The sequence below is a fragment of the Eucyclogobius newberryi genome, unplaced genomic scaffold, assembly GCF_026437365.1.
Source record: "Eucyclogobius newberryi isolate DKJ021-1_F unplaced genomic scaffold, fEucNew1.0.hap1 SCAF_10, whole genome shotgun sequence".
Lineage (NCBI taxonomy): Eukaryota > Metazoa > Chordata > Actinopteri > Gobiiformes > Gobiidae > Eucyclogobius > Eucyclogobius newberryi.
The window spans coordinates 1,035,188-1,051,479 of record NW_027315724.1 but is presented as its reverse complement, the minus strand read 5'-3'; the positions used below and the strand labels follow the sequence as shown (position 1 = coordinate 1,051,479).

Here is a 16,292-nt window from a genome sequence, read left to right as displayed (position 1 = left end):
GCAGGTGCAGTGCAGGGGCATGGCAGGTGCAGAGCAGGTGCAGAGCAGGTGCAGAGCAGGGGCATGGCAGGTGCAGAGCAGGGGCAGAGCAGGTGCAGAGGAAGGGGCATGGCAGGTGCAGAGCAGGTGCATGGCAGGGGCATGGCAGGTGCAGAGCAGGGGCATGGCAGGTGCAGAGCAGGGGCAGTGCAGGGGCAGAGCAGGGGCAGAGCAGGTGCAGGGCAGGAGCATGGCAGGTGCAGAGCAGGGGCAGAGCAGGTGCAGAGCAGGGGCAGAGCAGGTGCAGAGCAGGGGCATGGCAGGGGGAGAGCAGGGGCATGGCAGGGGCAGAGCAGGGGCATGGCAGGTGCAGAGCAGGGGCATGGCAGGGGGAGAGCAGGGGCATGGCAGGGGGAGAGCAGGGGCATGGCAGGGGCAGAGCAGGGGCATGGCAGGGGCATGGCAGGTGCCGAGCAGGGTCATGGCAGGGGCATGGCAGGGGCAGAGCAGGTGCAGTGAAGGGGCAGAGCAGGGGCATGGCAGGTGCAGAGCAGGTGCAGGGGCAGAGCAGGGGCATGGCAGGGGCAGAGCAGGGGCATGGCAGGGGCAGAGCAGGGGCATGGCAGGTGCAGAGCAGGTGCAGAGCAGGGGCATGGCAGGGGCAGAGCAGGTGCAGAGCAGGTGCAGTGCAGGGGCAGAGAAAGGGGCAGAGCAGGGGCATGGCAGGTGCAGAGCAGGGGCATGGCAGGGGGAGAGCAGGAGCATGGCAGGGGCAGAGCAGGGGCAGAGCAGGGGCATGGCAGGGGCAGAGCAGGGGCAGGGCAGGGGCAGAGCAGGGGCATGGCAGGTGCAGAGCAGGGGCATGGCAGGTGCAGAGCAGGGGCATGGCAGGGGCATTGCAGGTGCAGAGCAGGGGCATGGCAGGGGCAGTGCAGGGGCATGGCAGGGGCAGAGCAGGTGCAGAGCAGGGGCATGGCAGGGGCAGAGCAGGTGCAGAGCAGGTGCAGTGCAGGGGCAGAGAAAGGGGCAGAGCAGGGGCATGGCAGGTGCAGAGCAGGGGCATGGCAGGGGGAGAGCAGGAGCATGGCAGGGGCAGAGCAGGGGCATGGCAGGGGCAGAGCAGGGGCATGGCAGGGGCAGAGCAGGGGCATGGCAGGTGCAGAGCAGGGGCATGGCAGGTGCAGAGCAGGGGCATGGCAGGTGCAGAGTAGGGGCAGGGGCAGAGCAGGTGCATGGCAGGGGCAGAGCAGGGGCATGGCAGGGGCAGAGCAGGGGCATGGCAGGTGCAGAGCAGGTGCAGAGAAAGGGGCAGAGCAGGGGCATGGCAGGTGCAGAGCAGGGGCATGGCAGGGGGAGAGCAGGAGCATGGCAGGTGCAGAGCAGGGGCATGGCAGGGGCAGAGCAGGTGCAGTGCAGGGGCATGGCAGGTGCAGAGCAGGGGCATGGCAGGTGCAGAGCAGGGGCAGTGCAGGGGCAGAGCAGGTGCAGGGCAGGAGCAGGGCAGGAGCATGGCAGGTGCAGAGCAGGTGCAGAGGAAGGGGCAGAGCAGGTGCAGGGCAGGAGCATGGCAGGTGCAGAGCAGGGGCAAAGCAGGTGCAGAGGAAGGGGCATGGCAGGTGCAGAGCAGGTGCATGGCAGGGGCATGGCAGGTGCAGAGCAGGGGCATGGCAGGTGCAGAGCAGGGGCAGTGCAGGGGCAGAGCAGGTGCAGGGCAGGAGCATGGCAGGTGCAGAGCAGGGGCAGAGCAGGTGCAGAGAAAGGGGCAGAGCAGGTGCAGAGCAGGGGCATGGCAGGTGCAGTGCAGGTGCAGAGCAGGTGCAGAGCAGGTGCAGAGCAGGGGCATGGCAGGTGCAGAGCAGGTGCAGAGCAGGTGCAGTGCAGGGGCATGGCAGGTGCAGAGCAGGTGCAGAGCAGGTGCAGAGCAGGGGCATGGCAGGTGCAGAGCAGGTGCAGAGCAGGTGCAGAGCAGGTGCAGAGCAGGGGCAGAGCAGGTGCAGAGCAGGTGCATGGCAGGGGCAGTGTCTGTTTTACTCAAATTAGAACTAAAACCAAGCTCTGCTCAGAGGAAAACATTATAACTTGACAGCTTTTCTTTCTTAAATATTTGCAGGAGTGAAGCTGGTGTTGGAGGACAGTCTGAATGACACTAGTTTGAGCTTTTGTTGAGTTTGGACCGTTCTCTTTTAAAAGCCGATGACAAATTCAGTACAAATGTGTTTTGGATGCTTCCCAGAATGATTGATTCTGTAAAGAAGAGGAGCTTTCATTTCAAGCCACAGATAAAGCAGCTTAGGAGTTCCTTTCACGAGACGCTGGACCAAATGGAATATATGGAGAAAAAGTCCAGGACGTCCTAAGTGTGAGGGGGAAGAACACATTCTCCAGTCATGTTTTCTCTGTCTGGGGGGAAGACCAGGCCAAAGCTGGAGGAGAAAACACACTGGTATAACACCCATTGTTCATTAGTTATTCACACCTTTTATTAAGCAAAACAGGATCTGAAGAATGTGCAAATGTAAATACACAAACCCCAGAGTGCGATCAGAGCGATAGTGAGCTTCCTGTTTCCATCAAACTGATCAGAATAGGCCCGTGCGCTTCAATGACGGGAGCAGCAGCCATTTTGTGCCGTGTGGCCGACAACCGCCATCTTGTGACATGACTTTTCTTTGAGCAGGCGTCCTGTCAGCAAACAGCAGCTCCACAGGTAAAGACACTCACGCCGCCACCACCGCACTCACGCCACCGCCGCACTCACGCCACTGCACTCACGCCACCGCCGCACTCACGCCACTGCCGCACTCACGCCACTGCACTCACGCCACCGCACTCACACTCACGCCGCCGCACTCACACTCACGCCACCACACTCACACTCACGCAGTCGCCGCACTCACGCCACCGCCGCACTCACGCCACCGCCGCACTCACACTCACGCCACCACACTCACGCCGCCGCACTCACACTCACGCCACCACACTCACGCCGCCTCACTCACGCAGTCGCCGCACTCACACTCACGCCACCACACTCACGCCGCCGCACTCACACTCACGCCACCGCCGCACTCACACTCACGCCGCCGCACTCACGCAGTCGCCGCACTCACACCAGTAGCGACGTGAGCGACTTGAGAAACCACCTCCCATTTCCACTGCTGCTCGCGGGGGGAGGAGCTAAGAGGAAGTGACCCCGCCTCCCTCCCTTGATAACTTCCTGTAGAGATCTGGAGACGACATGAGAGCGAACAGGGCTCAGGAGGGTTGGCAATAGATCATACACTCCTAACTCACGGAAGTCAGAATGCCACAATTTGTTCATTTTTAACTTTTTTTAATCGTCAAAATTCTTTATTACAAAACATTCATGACAGACAATAAACAGTTTCAAGTAGTTAATCAACGGAATCGGGACAAAAGTGTCTGAATGTGAATCCAACATGGCGGCGACTGAGACCGCTCCCACTGATACAGCTCAGGCAACACTTTCCTCTCTAAAAAGCTTTTTTTCATTGCATTACAGTTTGTTCCACTTCACACGTGGTATAGTCCGCTCAAAGATAGTGTTTGACCATAACATAAATAATCCTAACCCCTAACCTAATTTTTTTGTAGTAGATAGGAGATGACGAAAAGTTTGAACCCAAATTAAATTTAGGGTTGGAGCGGGAGTAGAACCCAGCGTCTCCATCACCCCACGCCGGAAATGTACCTCGCATGTGATGTGGGCTGCCACGGGGGCCGCCATATTGGATTTTGTAACTTCCAAATTCTGACTTCCGTGAGTTAGGAGTGTATGATCTAGTGCCGACCGGCTCAGGAGGGTTTGTGCTGCTGGTGTGAGTTTACTGTAAACCACAACCTCAGCACTGAGAGGTGGAGTCAGTAGACAGGGCCGTCCCTGTCTACTGACTCAGCTGGCCTCACCTGCTCAGGTAAAGGGGCGGGGCCTCACCTGCTCAGGTAAAAGGGCGGGGCTCATTCTGTCTCTTGTCTGTTCAGAGCCCCTCAGGCTGGTGGGAGGGGCCAGTCGCTGTGCTGGGACTCTGGAGGTGAAACACAGAGGAGAATGGAGACGAGGGGTGAACTATGGCCCCTGGAACTTTGACTCCTGGAACTTGGGGGCCACAGCTGCTGTGTGTCGAGCCCTGGACTGTGGCTCTGCTGTTTCTGGAGGACACAGAGGTGGTTTTCCACAGAGTCGTGTGTGGTGGATCAGACCTGACTGTGTGATGAAGTCTACAGTGACAGAGTGTGTCATCAGCACAGACTCTCCCTCTTCTCGGGCTCTGAACGTGGTGTGTTCAGGTAAAAGTCTTAAATCCTCAGGTTGAATCTCTCAGATGTTCCTCACAGACTGCTCCTCTCTGTGTCTGGAGTCACTCATTATGGAAGTGTTATTGGTTTCAATATAACAGATGATGAACAGTTTGATGCTAAAGCTTAGCATTAGCTCTCTAAATATCAAGTATAAATAATGAAGAGTGTTTGGGTCGGGACCACCTCGGTGTCAGGAGGACAGACTCGTGTCCCTCACGCCGGGTCTGGAGCTGTGTTCAGCTCTGATATTACATTCTCCTCTTCACTCTCACATCTTTTTACTTTTTGTATTATTAATACTAACAGAACAAGACCAGACAGTGAAAGATCAAAAAGTAAAACAAGTAGGTGAAGAATAAACCTGACAATAAATGTCCCTCTGTATCTGTCCCAGTGTCTGGTGAATCTGTCCAAGTTCAAGTTTAATATTTTATCTCTAATGTGAAATATCTCTGTGTAACGATCAATTAGAGTTTAGATCAGGCCTAAAAATAGTTAGAGTTACTTTAAGTAACCAGAGTTTGATTGTCTAAAGAAAGTGAAAGAGTTTCATGTGTTCACAGTTCTACCTGCAGATGTCTCTGGACCAGAAGAGCTCGTCCTCAGACTTCTGACCCATATCATTGTCCTACAAACCTCCATGTCACACATGTGTGTGTCCTATTGGCTCAGAGCGGTGATGTCACACATGTGTGTGTCCTATTGGCTCAGAGCGATGATGTCACACATGTGTGTGTCCTATTGGCTCAGAGCGGTGATGTCACACATGTGTGTGTCCTATTGGCTCAGAGCGGTGATGTCACACATGTGTGTGTCCTATTGGCTCAGAGCGATGATGTCACACATGTGTGTGTCCTATTGGCTCAGAGCGGTGATGTCACACATGTGTGTGTCCTATTGGCTCAGAGCGGTGATGTCACACATGTGTGTGTCCTATTGGCTCAGAGCGGTGATGTCACACATGTGTGTGTCCTATTGGCTCAGAGCGGTGATGTCACACATGTGTGTGTCCTATTGGCTCAGAGCGGTGATGTCACACATGTGTGTGTCCTATTGGCTCAGAGCGGTGATGTCACACATGTGTGTGTCCTATTGGCTCAGAGCGGTGATGTCACACATGTGTGTGTCCTATTGGCTCAGAGCGATGATGTCACACATGTGTGTGTCCTATTGGCTCAGAGCGGTGATGTCACACATGTGTGTGTCCTATTGGCTCAGAGCGATGATGTCACACATGTGTGTGTCCTATTGGCTCAGAGCGGTGATGTCACACATGTGTGTGTCCTATTGGCTCAGAGCGATGATGTCACACATGTGTGTGTCCTATTGGCTCAGAGCGGTGATGTCACACATGTGTGTGTCCTATTGGCTCAGAGCGATGATGTCACACATGTGTGTGTCCTATTGGCTCAGAGCGATGATGTCACACATGTGTGTGTCTTATTGGCTCAGAGCGATGATGTCACACATGTGTGTGTCCTATTGGCTCAGAGCGGTGATGTCACACGTGTGTGTCCTATTGGCTCAGAGCGGTGATGTCACACATGTGTGTGTCCTATTGGCTCAGAGCGGTGATGTCACACATGTGTGTGTCCTATTGGCTCAGAGCGATGATGTCACACACATGTGTGTGTCCTATTGGCTCAGAGCGGTGATGTCACACACGTGTGTGTCCTATTGGCTCAGAGCGGTGATGTCACATGTGTCCACAGACTGGGTGCGGCTGGTCTCGGGGTCCGGCCTGTGCTCAGGATCAGTGCAGATCTGGGATCAGTCCTGGACCTGGCTCTGTGAAGAGGCCTTGGACCTTCAGGGTGCAGAGGTGCTGTGCAGGGAGCTGGGCTGTGGGGCTCCTTCTCTCCTCCAGGGGGCGGTCTCTCCTCTGGGACTGCAGACGTTCTACTGTGAGGGACATGAGTCTGCTCTGAGGGACTGTCCCCGCTCCAGCTCTGAGAACTGCTCCTCTGGAGCCGCTGTCAACCTCACCTGCTCAGGTAAAGGGGCGGGGCCTCACCTGCTCAGGTAAAGGGGCAGGGCTTCAGCTGCTCAGGTAAAAGGGCGGGGCTCATTCTGTCTCTTGTCTGTTCAGAGCCCCTCAGGCTGGTGGGAGGGGCCAGTCGCTGTGCTGGGACTCTGGAGGTGAAACTCAGAGGAGAATGGAGACGAGTGGAGAACTTTGACTCCTGGAACTTGGGGGCCACAGCTGCTGTGTGTCGAGCCCTGGACTGTGGCTCTGCTGTTTCTGGAGGAGACAGAGATGGTTTTCCACAGAGTCGTGTGTGGGTGATCAGCTCTGACTGTGTGATGAAGTCTACAGTGACAGAGTGTGTCATCAGCACAGACTCTCCCTCTTCTCGGGCTCTGAACGTGGTGTGTTCAGGTAAAAGTCTTAAATCCTCAGGTTGAATCTCTCAGATGTTCCTCACAGACTGCTCCTCTCTGTGTCTGGAGTCACTCATTATGGAAGTGTTATTGGTTTCAATATAACAGATGATGAACAGTTTGATGCTAAAGCTTAGCATTAGCTCTCTAAATATCAAGTATAAATAATGAAGAGTGTTTGGGTCGGGACCACCTCGGTGTCAGGAGGACAGACTCGTGTCCCTCACGCCGGGTCTGGAGCTGTGTTCAGCTCTGATATTACATTCTCCTCTTCACTCTCACATCTTTTTACTTTTTGTATTATTAATACTAACAGAACAAGACCAGACAGTGAAAGATCAAAAAGTAAAACAAGTAGGTGAAGAATAAACCTGACAATAAATGTCCCTCTGTATCTGTCCCAGTGTCTGGTGAATCTGTCCAAGTTCAAGTTTAATATTTTATCTCTAATGTGAAATATCTCTGTGTAACGATCAATTAGAGTTTAGATCAGGCCTAAAAATAGTTAGAGTTACTTTAAGTAACCAGAGTTTGATTGTCTAAAGAAAGTGAAAGAGTTTCATGTGTTCACAGTTCTACCTGCAGATGTCTCTGGACCAGAAGAGCTCGTCCTCAGACTTCTGACCCATATCATTGTCCTACAAACCTCCATGTCACACATGTGTGTGTCCTATTGGCTCAGAGCGGTGATGTCACACATGTGTGTGTCCTATTGGCTCAGAGCGGTGATGTCACACATGTGTGTGTCCTATTGGCTCAGAGCGGTGATGTCACACATGTGTGTGTCCTATTGGCTCAGAGCGGTGATGTCACACATGTGTGTGTCCTATTGGCTCAGAGCGGTGATGTCACACATGTGTGTGTCCTATTGGCTCAGAGCGGTGATGTCACACATGTGTGTGTCCTATTGGCTCAGAGCGATGATGTCACACATGTGTGTGTCCTATTGGCTCAGAGCGGTGATGTCACACATGTGTGTGTCCTATTGGCTCAGAGCGGTGATGTCACACATGTGTGTGTCCTATTGGCTCAGAGCGATGATGTCACACACATGTGTGTGTCCTATTGGCTCAGAGCGGTGATGTCACACATGTGTGTGTCCTATTGGCTCAGAGCGATGATGTCACACATATGTGTGTCCTATTGGCTCAGAGCGGTGATGTCACACATGTGTGTGTCCTATTGGCTCAGAGCGGTGATGTCACACATGTGTGTGTCCTATTGGCTCAGAGCGGTGATGTCACACATGTGTGTGTCCTATTGGCTCAGAGCGGTGATGTCACACATGTGTGTGTCCTATTGGCTCAGAGCGATGATGTCACACATGTGTGTGTCCTATTGGCTCAGAGCGGTGATGTCACACATGTGTGTGTCCTATTGGCTCAGAGCGATGATGTCACACATGTGTGTGTCCTATTGGCTCAGTGCGATGATGTCACACATGTGTGTGTCCTATTGGCTCAGCTCAGAGCGATGATAAGAGATAAGATATTCCTTTATTGTCCCACATGGGGAAATTTCATTGGTGCAACGCAGGTAGATACAGAGGTAGATCCAGAAGAACAGATCACTTATAGGAAGTCTGAAAAACACTTTCAGTAGAAGATCTCCTATAAATAAATAAAAACTCCCATAGACAAATAAATAAATACCATTGCATGTGATCCCGACAGTAATTGCACATGAATATGTGTCACGACAGCACATGAATTGCACATGAATTTCACAGTAATTGCACATATGACAGAATTGCACATCAGTATTAGGTTAGGTCAGTATTGCGACGGGATAACGTGACGATCTCCGGGTAAGACGACTGTTCTCCGCAGTTTCATGAGTTCCTCCTTTGTGGAAACGCGGTACGGCGCCGGCCGGGGGGCGGGGCCGGAGCCAGGGGGCTCAGAGCCAAGACACATCGCAACGACACGACGAAAACACTCAATCCAGCCGAATAAAGTCAAAACAAGTTAATTTAAAGCGATTCCAGTGCGTGTCCCGATCGTTCGTGAAGTTCCTCTTTCATATAAACGTGTATATAAACGTGTACCAACGACACGCCGTACTTTAGCGCGGCCGGAGGGCGGGGGGGGGGCTCGCTCGGAGCTAGCTCACGTCACAACAACACAACGAAAAACACTCAAATCCAGCCGAAAAAAGTCAAAAACAGTTGAATTAAAAAACTATTCCAGCGCGTGTCCCTATCGTACAGTAAAATAGAAAAAATATACTAACTATATTTACAAAATATAGGAGATAAAGCACAATAAGTGTGAGAAAGAAGAGAGAGCGTTTACACCGGGCTGCCAGCTGTACCAGCGCCTTATGACGTATGATGTCACACATGTGTGTGTCCTATTGGCTCAGAGCGGTGATGTCACACATGTGTGTGTCCTATTGGCTCAGAGCGGTGATGTCACACACATGTGTGTGTCCTATTGGCTCAGAGCGGTGATGTCACATATGTGTGTGTCCTATTGGCTCAGAGCGGTGATGTCACACATGTGTGTGTCCTATTGGCTCAGAGCGGTGATGTCACACATGTGTGTGTCCTATTGGCTCAGAGCGGTGATGTCACACACGTGTGTGTCCTATTGGCTCAGAGCGGTGATGTCACATGTGTCCACAGACTGGGTGCGGCTGGTCTCGGGGTCCGGCCTGTGCTCAGGATCAGTGCAGATCTGGGATCAGTCCTGGACCTGGCTCTGTGAAGAGGCCTTGGACCTTCAGGGTGCAGAGGTGCTGTGCAGGGAGCTGGGCTGTGGGGCTCCTTCTCTCCTCCAGGGGGCGGTCTCTCCTCTGGGACTGCAGACGTTCTACTGTGAGGGACATGAGTCTGCTCTGAGGGACTGTCCCCGCTCCAGCTCTGAGAACTGCTCCTCTGGAGCCGCTGTCAACCTCACCTGCTCAGGTAAAGGGGCGGGGCCTCACCTGCTCAGGTAAAGGGGCGGGGCTTCAGCTGCTCAGGTAAAAGGGCGGGGCTCATTCTGTCTCTTGTCTGTTCAGAGCCCCTCAGGCTGGTGGGAGGGGCCAGTCGCTGTGCTGGGACTCTGGAGGTGAAACACAGAGGAGAATGGAGACGAGTGGTGAACTATGGCCCCTGGGACTATGACTCCTGGAACTTTGACTCCTGGAACTTGGGGGCCACAGCTGCTGTGTGTCGAGCCCTGGACTGTGGCTCTGCTGTTTCTGGAGGAAACAGAGATGATTTTCCACAGAGTCGTGTGTGGGGGATCAGACCTGACTGTGTGATGAAGTCTACAGTGACAGAGTGTGTCATCAGCACAGACTCTCCCTCTTCTATGGCTCTGGACGTGGTGTGTTCAGGTAAAAGTACAAATCTGATGCATTTTAGGTTTTCTCTTGATCTTGGCGTCATTTTAACCCCTCGTTTGAAGGAACACATTTTCCTTTTTGATCTTGTCTCAATATAAAGAAATTAAAAAAAAGTTTAAATGATCATTTCCTTAACACAAACAATACAGACTTTTGATCTGTGGCTTTTAATATAAAAAAATCTTCTGCTCCAAACCAAATGTTTCACTGACAGAAGATGACCTGTGTCTGACCTCTGACCAACAGAAATGAATGAATCTCAATCAGATTATTTGCAAGAGCCTCACGTTCTTCCTCTCTCGCTCCTTCTACCTTCACCTCACACATTTGACCCTTTATTACTTTGGAGTTAAACATTAGTGTTGACAGTAAAACACTCAGAATGTGACCTCTGACCCTGGACTCGGGCCTCAGTCGGGTCAAGAATTAAACCTCTTCGTCCTCTCTTCACAGACTTACTGAACCGTCCAATCATCTCCCTGTCTGTGTTAGACGGGGCCTCCGAGTCCCAGCTTCAGGGGGTCCGGGTGATGCCGGGGTCAAAGTTCAGGGTCAAATGCTCTGTGGAGCCACAGTTCCCAGGAGGCTCCTTCCAGCTCCTCTCTCCCACTGTGAACCTCACTCAGAACCACACCCTGCCCGCTGTCAATCACTCTGCACACTTCCTGTTCTCTGACACTGGCCCCGCCCACGAAGGAAACTACGCCTGTGTTTACCTCTTGCAGGTGTTCGACCACGCCTTCTCCTCTCAGAGCCACGCCCTCCAGCTCTATGTGGGAGGTGAGTACAGCAACACAGCCTCATGTTAGAGTCACAGCCTCATGTTAGAGTCCCAGCCTCATGTTAGAGTCACAGTCTCATGTTAGAGTCACAGTCTCATGTTAGAGTCACAGCCTCATGTTAGAGTCACAGTCTCATGTTAGAGTCACAGTCTCATGTTAGAGTCACAGTCTCATGTTAGTCACAGTCTCATGTTAGAGTCAAAGTCTCATGTTAGAGTCACAGCCTCATGTTAGAGTCACAGCCTCATGTTAGAGTCACAGTCTCATGTTAGAGTCACAGTCTCATGTTAGAGTCACAGCCTCATGTTAGAGTCACAGTCTCATGTTAGAGTCACAGCCTCATGTTAGAGTCACAGTCTCATGTTAGAGTCACAGTCTCATGTTAGAGTCACAGTCTCATGTTAGAGTCACAGTCTCATGTTAGAGTCACAGTCTCATGTTAGTCACAGTCTCATGTTAGAGTCAAAGTCTCATGTTAGAGTCACAGCCTCATGTTAGAGTCACAGCCTCATGTTAGAGTCACAGTCTCATGTTAGAGTCACAGTCTCATGTTAGAGTCACAGCCTCATGTTAGAGTCACAGCCTCATGTTAGAGTCACAGTCTCATGTTAGAGTCACAGTCTCATGTTAGAGTCACGGTCTCATGTTAGTCACAGTCTCATGTTAGAGTCAAAGTCTCATGTTAGAGTCACAGCCTCATGTTAGAGTCACAGCCTCATGTTAGAGTCACAGTCTCATGTTAGAGTCACAGTCTCATGTTAGAGTCACAGCCTCATGTTAGAGTCACAGCCTCATGTTAGAGTCACAGCCTCATGTTAGAGTCACAGCCTCATGTTAGAGTCACAGCCTCACATGTTAGAGTCACAGTCTCATGTTAGAGTCACAGTCTCATGTTAGAGTCACAGTCTCATGTTAGTCACAGTCTCATGTTAGAGTCAAAGTCTCATGTTAGAGTCACAGCCTCATGTTAGAGTCACAGTCTCATGTTAGAGTCACAGCCTCATGTTAGAGTCACAGTCTCATGTTAGAGTCACAGCCTCATGTTAGAGTCACAGTCACAGTCTCATGTTAGAGTCACAGTCTCATGTTAGTCACAGTCTCATGTTAGAGTCAAAGTCTCATGTTAGAGTCACAGCCTCACGTTAGAGTCACAGTCTCATGTTAGAGTCACAGCCTCATGTTAGAGTCACAGTCTCATGTTAGAGTCACAGTCTCATGTTAGAGTCACAGTCTCATGTTAGAGTCACAGTCTCATGTTAGAGTCACAGTCTCATGTTAGAGTCACAGCCTCATGTTAGAGTCACAGCCTCATGTTAGAGTCACAGCCTCATGTTAGAGTCACAGCCTCACATGTTAGAGTCACAGTCTCATGTTAGAGTCACAGCCTCATGTTAGAGTCACAGTCTCATGTTAGAGTCACAGTCTCATGTTAGAGTCACAGTCTCACGTTAGAGTCACAGTCTCATGTTAGAGTCACAGTCTCATGTTAGAGTCACAGTCTCATGTTAGAGTCACAGTCTCATGTTAGAGTCACAGTCTCATGTTAGAGTCACAGCCTCATGTTAGAGTCACAGCCTCATGTTAGAGTCACAGCCTCATGTTAGAGTCACAGCCTCATGTTAGAGTCACAGCCTCATGTTAGAGTCACAGCCTCATGTTAGAGTCACAGCCTCGTGTTAGAGTCACAGTCTCGTGTTAGAGTCACAGCCTCGTGTTAGAGTCACAGTCTCGTGTTAGAGTCACAGCCTCGTGTTAGAGTCACAGTCTCGTGTTAGAGTCACAGTCTCATGTTAGAGTCACAGTCTCATGTTAGAGTCACAGCCTCATGTTAGAGTCACAGCCTCATGTTAGAGTCACAGTCTCATGTTAGAGTCACAGCCTCATGTTAGAGTCACAGCCTCATGTTAGAGTCACAGCCTCATGTTAGAGTCACAGTCTCATGTTAGAGTCACAGTCTCATGTTATAGTCACAGTCTCATGTTAGAGTCACAGTCTCATGTTAGAGTCACAGCCTCATGTTAGAGTCACAGCCTCATGTTAGAGTCACAGCCTCATGTTAGAGTCACAGTCTCATGTTAGAGTCACAGCCTCATGTTAGAGTCACAGTCTCATGTTATAGTCACAGTCTCATGTTAGAGTCACAGTCTCATGTTAGAGTCACAGCCTCATGTTAGAGTCACAGTCTCATGTTAGAGTCACAGCCTCATGTTAGAGTCACAGCCTCATGTTAGAGTCACAGTCTCATGTTAGAGTCACAGCCTCATGTTAGAGTCACAGCCTCATGTTAGAGTCACAGTCTCATGTTAGAGTCACAGCCTCATGTTAGAGTCACAGCCTCATGTTAGAGTCACAGCCTCATGTTATAGTCACAGTCTCATGTTAGAGTCACAGCCTCATGTTAGAGTCACAGCCTCATGTTAGAGTCACAGTCTCATGTTAGAGTCACAGTCTCATGTTAGAGTCACAGTCTCATGTTAGAGTCACAGTCTCATGTTAGAGTCACAGTCTCATGTTAGAGTCACAGCCTCATGTTAGAGTCACAGTCTCATGTTAGTCACAGTCTCATGTTAGAGTCACAGCCTCATGTTAGAGTCACAGCCTCATGTTAGAGTCACAGTCTCATGTTAGAGTCACAGTCTCATGTTAGAGTCACAGCCTCATGTTAGAGTCACAGTCTCATGTTAGAGTCACAGCCTCATGTTAGAGTCACAGTCTCATGTTAGAGTCACAGCCTCATGTTAGAGTCACAGCCTCATGTTAGAGTCACAGCCTCATGTTAGAGTCACAGCCTCATGTTAGAGTCACAGCCTCATGTTAGAGTCACAGTCTCATGTTAGAGTCACAGTCTCATGTTAGTCACAGTCTCATGTTAGAGTCACAGTCTCATGTTAGAGTCACAGCCTCATGTTAGAGTCACAGTCTCATGTTAGAGTCACAGTCTCATGTTAGAGTCACAGTCTCATGTTAGAGTCACAGCCTCATGTTAGAGTCACAGTCTCATGTTATAGTCACAGTCTCATGTTAGAGTCACAGTCTCATGTTAGAGTCACAGCCTCATGTTAGAGTCACAGTCTCATGTTAGAGTCACAGCCTCATGTTAGAGTCACAGCCTCATGTTAGAGTCACAGTCTCATGTTAGAGTCACAGTCTCATGTTAGAGTCACAGCCTCATGTTAGAGTCACAGCCTCATGTTAGAGTCACAGCCTCATGTTAGAGTCACAGCCTCATGTTAGAGTCACAGCCTCATGTTAGAGTCACAGTCTCATGTTAGAGTCACAGCCTCATGTTATAGTCACAGTCTCATGTTAGAGTCACAGCCTCATGTTAGAGTCACAGCCTCATGTTAGAGTCACAGCCTCATGTTAGAGTCACAGTCTCATGTTAGAGTCACAGTCTCATGTTAGAGTCACAGTCTCATGTTAGAGTCACAGTCTCATGTTAGAGTCACAGTCTCATGTTAGAGTCACAGCCTCATGTTAGAGTCACAGCCTCATGTTAGAGTCACAGCCTCATGTTAGAGTCACAGCCTCATGTTAGAGTCACAGCCTCATGTTAGTCACAGTCTCATGTTAGAGTCACAGTCTCATGTTAGAGTCACAGTCTCATGTTAGAGTCACAGCCTCATGTTAGAGTCACAGTCTCATGTTAGAGTCACAGTCTCATGTTAGAGTCACAGCCTCATGTTAGAGTCACAGTCTCATGTTAGTCACAGCCTCATGTTAGAGTCACAGCCTCATGTTAGAGTCACAGCCTCATGTTAGAGTCACAGCCTCATGTTAGAGTCACAGCCTCATGTTAGAGTCACAGCCTCATGTTAGAGTCACAGTCTCATGTTAGTCACAGTCTCATGTTAGAGTCACAGTCTCATGTTAGAGTCACAGCCTCATGTTAGAGTCACAGTCTCATGTTAGAGTCACAGTCTCATGTTAGAGTCACAGCCTCATGTTAGAGTCACAGCCTCATGTTAGAGTCACAGTCTCATGTTAGTCACAGTCTCATGTTAGAGTCACAGCCTCATGTTAGAGTCACAGCCTCATGTTAGAGTCACAGCCTCATGTTAGAGTCACAGCCTCATGTTAGTCACAGTCTCATGTTAGAGTCACAGTCTCATGTTAGAGTCACAGCCTCATGTTAGAGTCACAGTCTCATGTTAGAGTCACAGCCTCATGTTAGAGTCACAGCCTCATGTTAGAGTCACAGTCTCATGTTAGAGTCACAGCCTCATGTTAGAGTCACAGCCTCATGTTAGAGTCACAGTCTCATGTTAGAGTCACAGCCTCATGTTAGAGTCACAGTCTCATGAGTCCTTTTGTGTTGCAGGTTCAGACTCAGACTTGATCTTCAGAGTCCTGGTGGTTCTGCTGTTGACTCTCATAATCAACCTTCTGCTCTTCATATTCTGGAAGGTACTGGAGTCTTTAGACCTGATTTAGTCCTGGTTTGGATCTAGTTTGGATCTGCTTTACACTTAGGTTAGAGTCCTGCTTTAGTCCAGCTTCCAACACATTTCACTTGAGTCTGTTTTAGACCTTGCTTTGGCCTTCGTTAGTTCTTAAAGTTATGGTTTGGTCCTGGTTTATTCTTTCATGTTTTCCTGGTTTAGACCTGATTTAGTCCTGTTTTTTAGACCTGAATGTTCTGTGTCCTGTTGTTTCAGGTCAAGGCCAGACGGGGCGCTATAGAGCCGGCTGAAGTGGAGCTGGAGTTAGAGCCGTTCAGATCCTCATGAGACCTGGACTCAGCCCGCTGGCTTTAGACAGAGAGAAGAGCGAGTGTACTTTATTCGGACTGTGATACTGGTATTTATCAGTTACTCTTAGTGGATTCATTTAGAGGAACATGTGATTGATCAATTTGAGGAAGAATTTTGATCTAATTTATTTTTCCAACTTTTTTAATGACTACTTCTGCTTTATATTTTTCACTTTTTACATCCATGTGTTTTTACTGCAGTCTGTGCCTTTCCTTACGTTTAATAAACCGTTTTGATCCTTGTCTGTTGTTGTCTTTGTCCCTGCGATGGATAAATATGTTGTTGGGGCATTTGAATAGCTCACTGTCGCCACCTGCTGTCTCTGAGCGGAAATCAAGCCTTGTAACATCTGCTGACATCGACCCAAAGACGACTCTCCTGAGAAACCCTGGCTCTCTGTTATATTTGGCCATGTTAAATGTTTCAGTATGTGAATATATTGCCTTATTTCTTTTTCCATTTTTTTGTCTTTTGGTTTTTGGTGTGTAGTCTTTATTGGACAGGACAGTGTAGAAGAACATTCAGGAAGGATCCAAACTCAGGACCCTGTGGCCTGCTGCACGTGGAGCCTGGCATATGTGCCATCCACAGGGCGGCACATATTACCTGCATTTTTGAAAAGGAAAAGAGAAAAAAGCCTTTAGGGTCTGTTTTCTGATTGTGTAATTTCACAAAGGAGCTGCAGGGGGAGCTCTGTCACCAAAGTTACTTAGTTTGGCTTTGAAAAAGAAAATCAGCCCCC

General features: G+C 49.9%; 1 protein-coding gene across 1 annotated transcript in view; it reads left to right on the top strand.

Moving 5' to 3' along the window:
* Window positions 1-15,753, top strand: part of LOC140372211 (uncharacterized) — a 50,865-nt gene extending 35,112 nt beyond the window's left edge. The window contains exons 4-12 of the mRNA XM_072459464.1: window positions 2,657-2,686; window positions 3,982-4,287; window positions 6,012-6,293; window positions 6,389-6,679; window positions 9,308-9,589; window positions 9,685-10,005; window positions 10,468-10,794; window positions 15,118-15,203; window positions 15,455-15,753. Of these exons, the coding sequence (XP_072315565.1) occupies window positions 2,657-2,686; window positions 3,982-4,287; window positions 6,012-6,293; window positions 6,389-6,679; window positions 9,308-9,589; window positions 9,685-10,005; window positions 10,468-10,794; window positions 15,118-15,203; window positions 15,455-15,526 (1,997 nt within the window). The 3' untranslated portion in view covers window positions 15,527-15,753. The remainder of the gene's footprint in view (window positions 1-2,656; window positions 2,687-3,981; window positions 4,288-6,011; window positions 6,294-6,388; window positions 6,680-9,307; window positions 9,590-9,684; window positions 10,006-10,467; window positions 10,795-15,117; window positions 15,204-15,454) is intronic.
* Window positions 15,754-16,292: the final 539 nt, after the last annotated feature.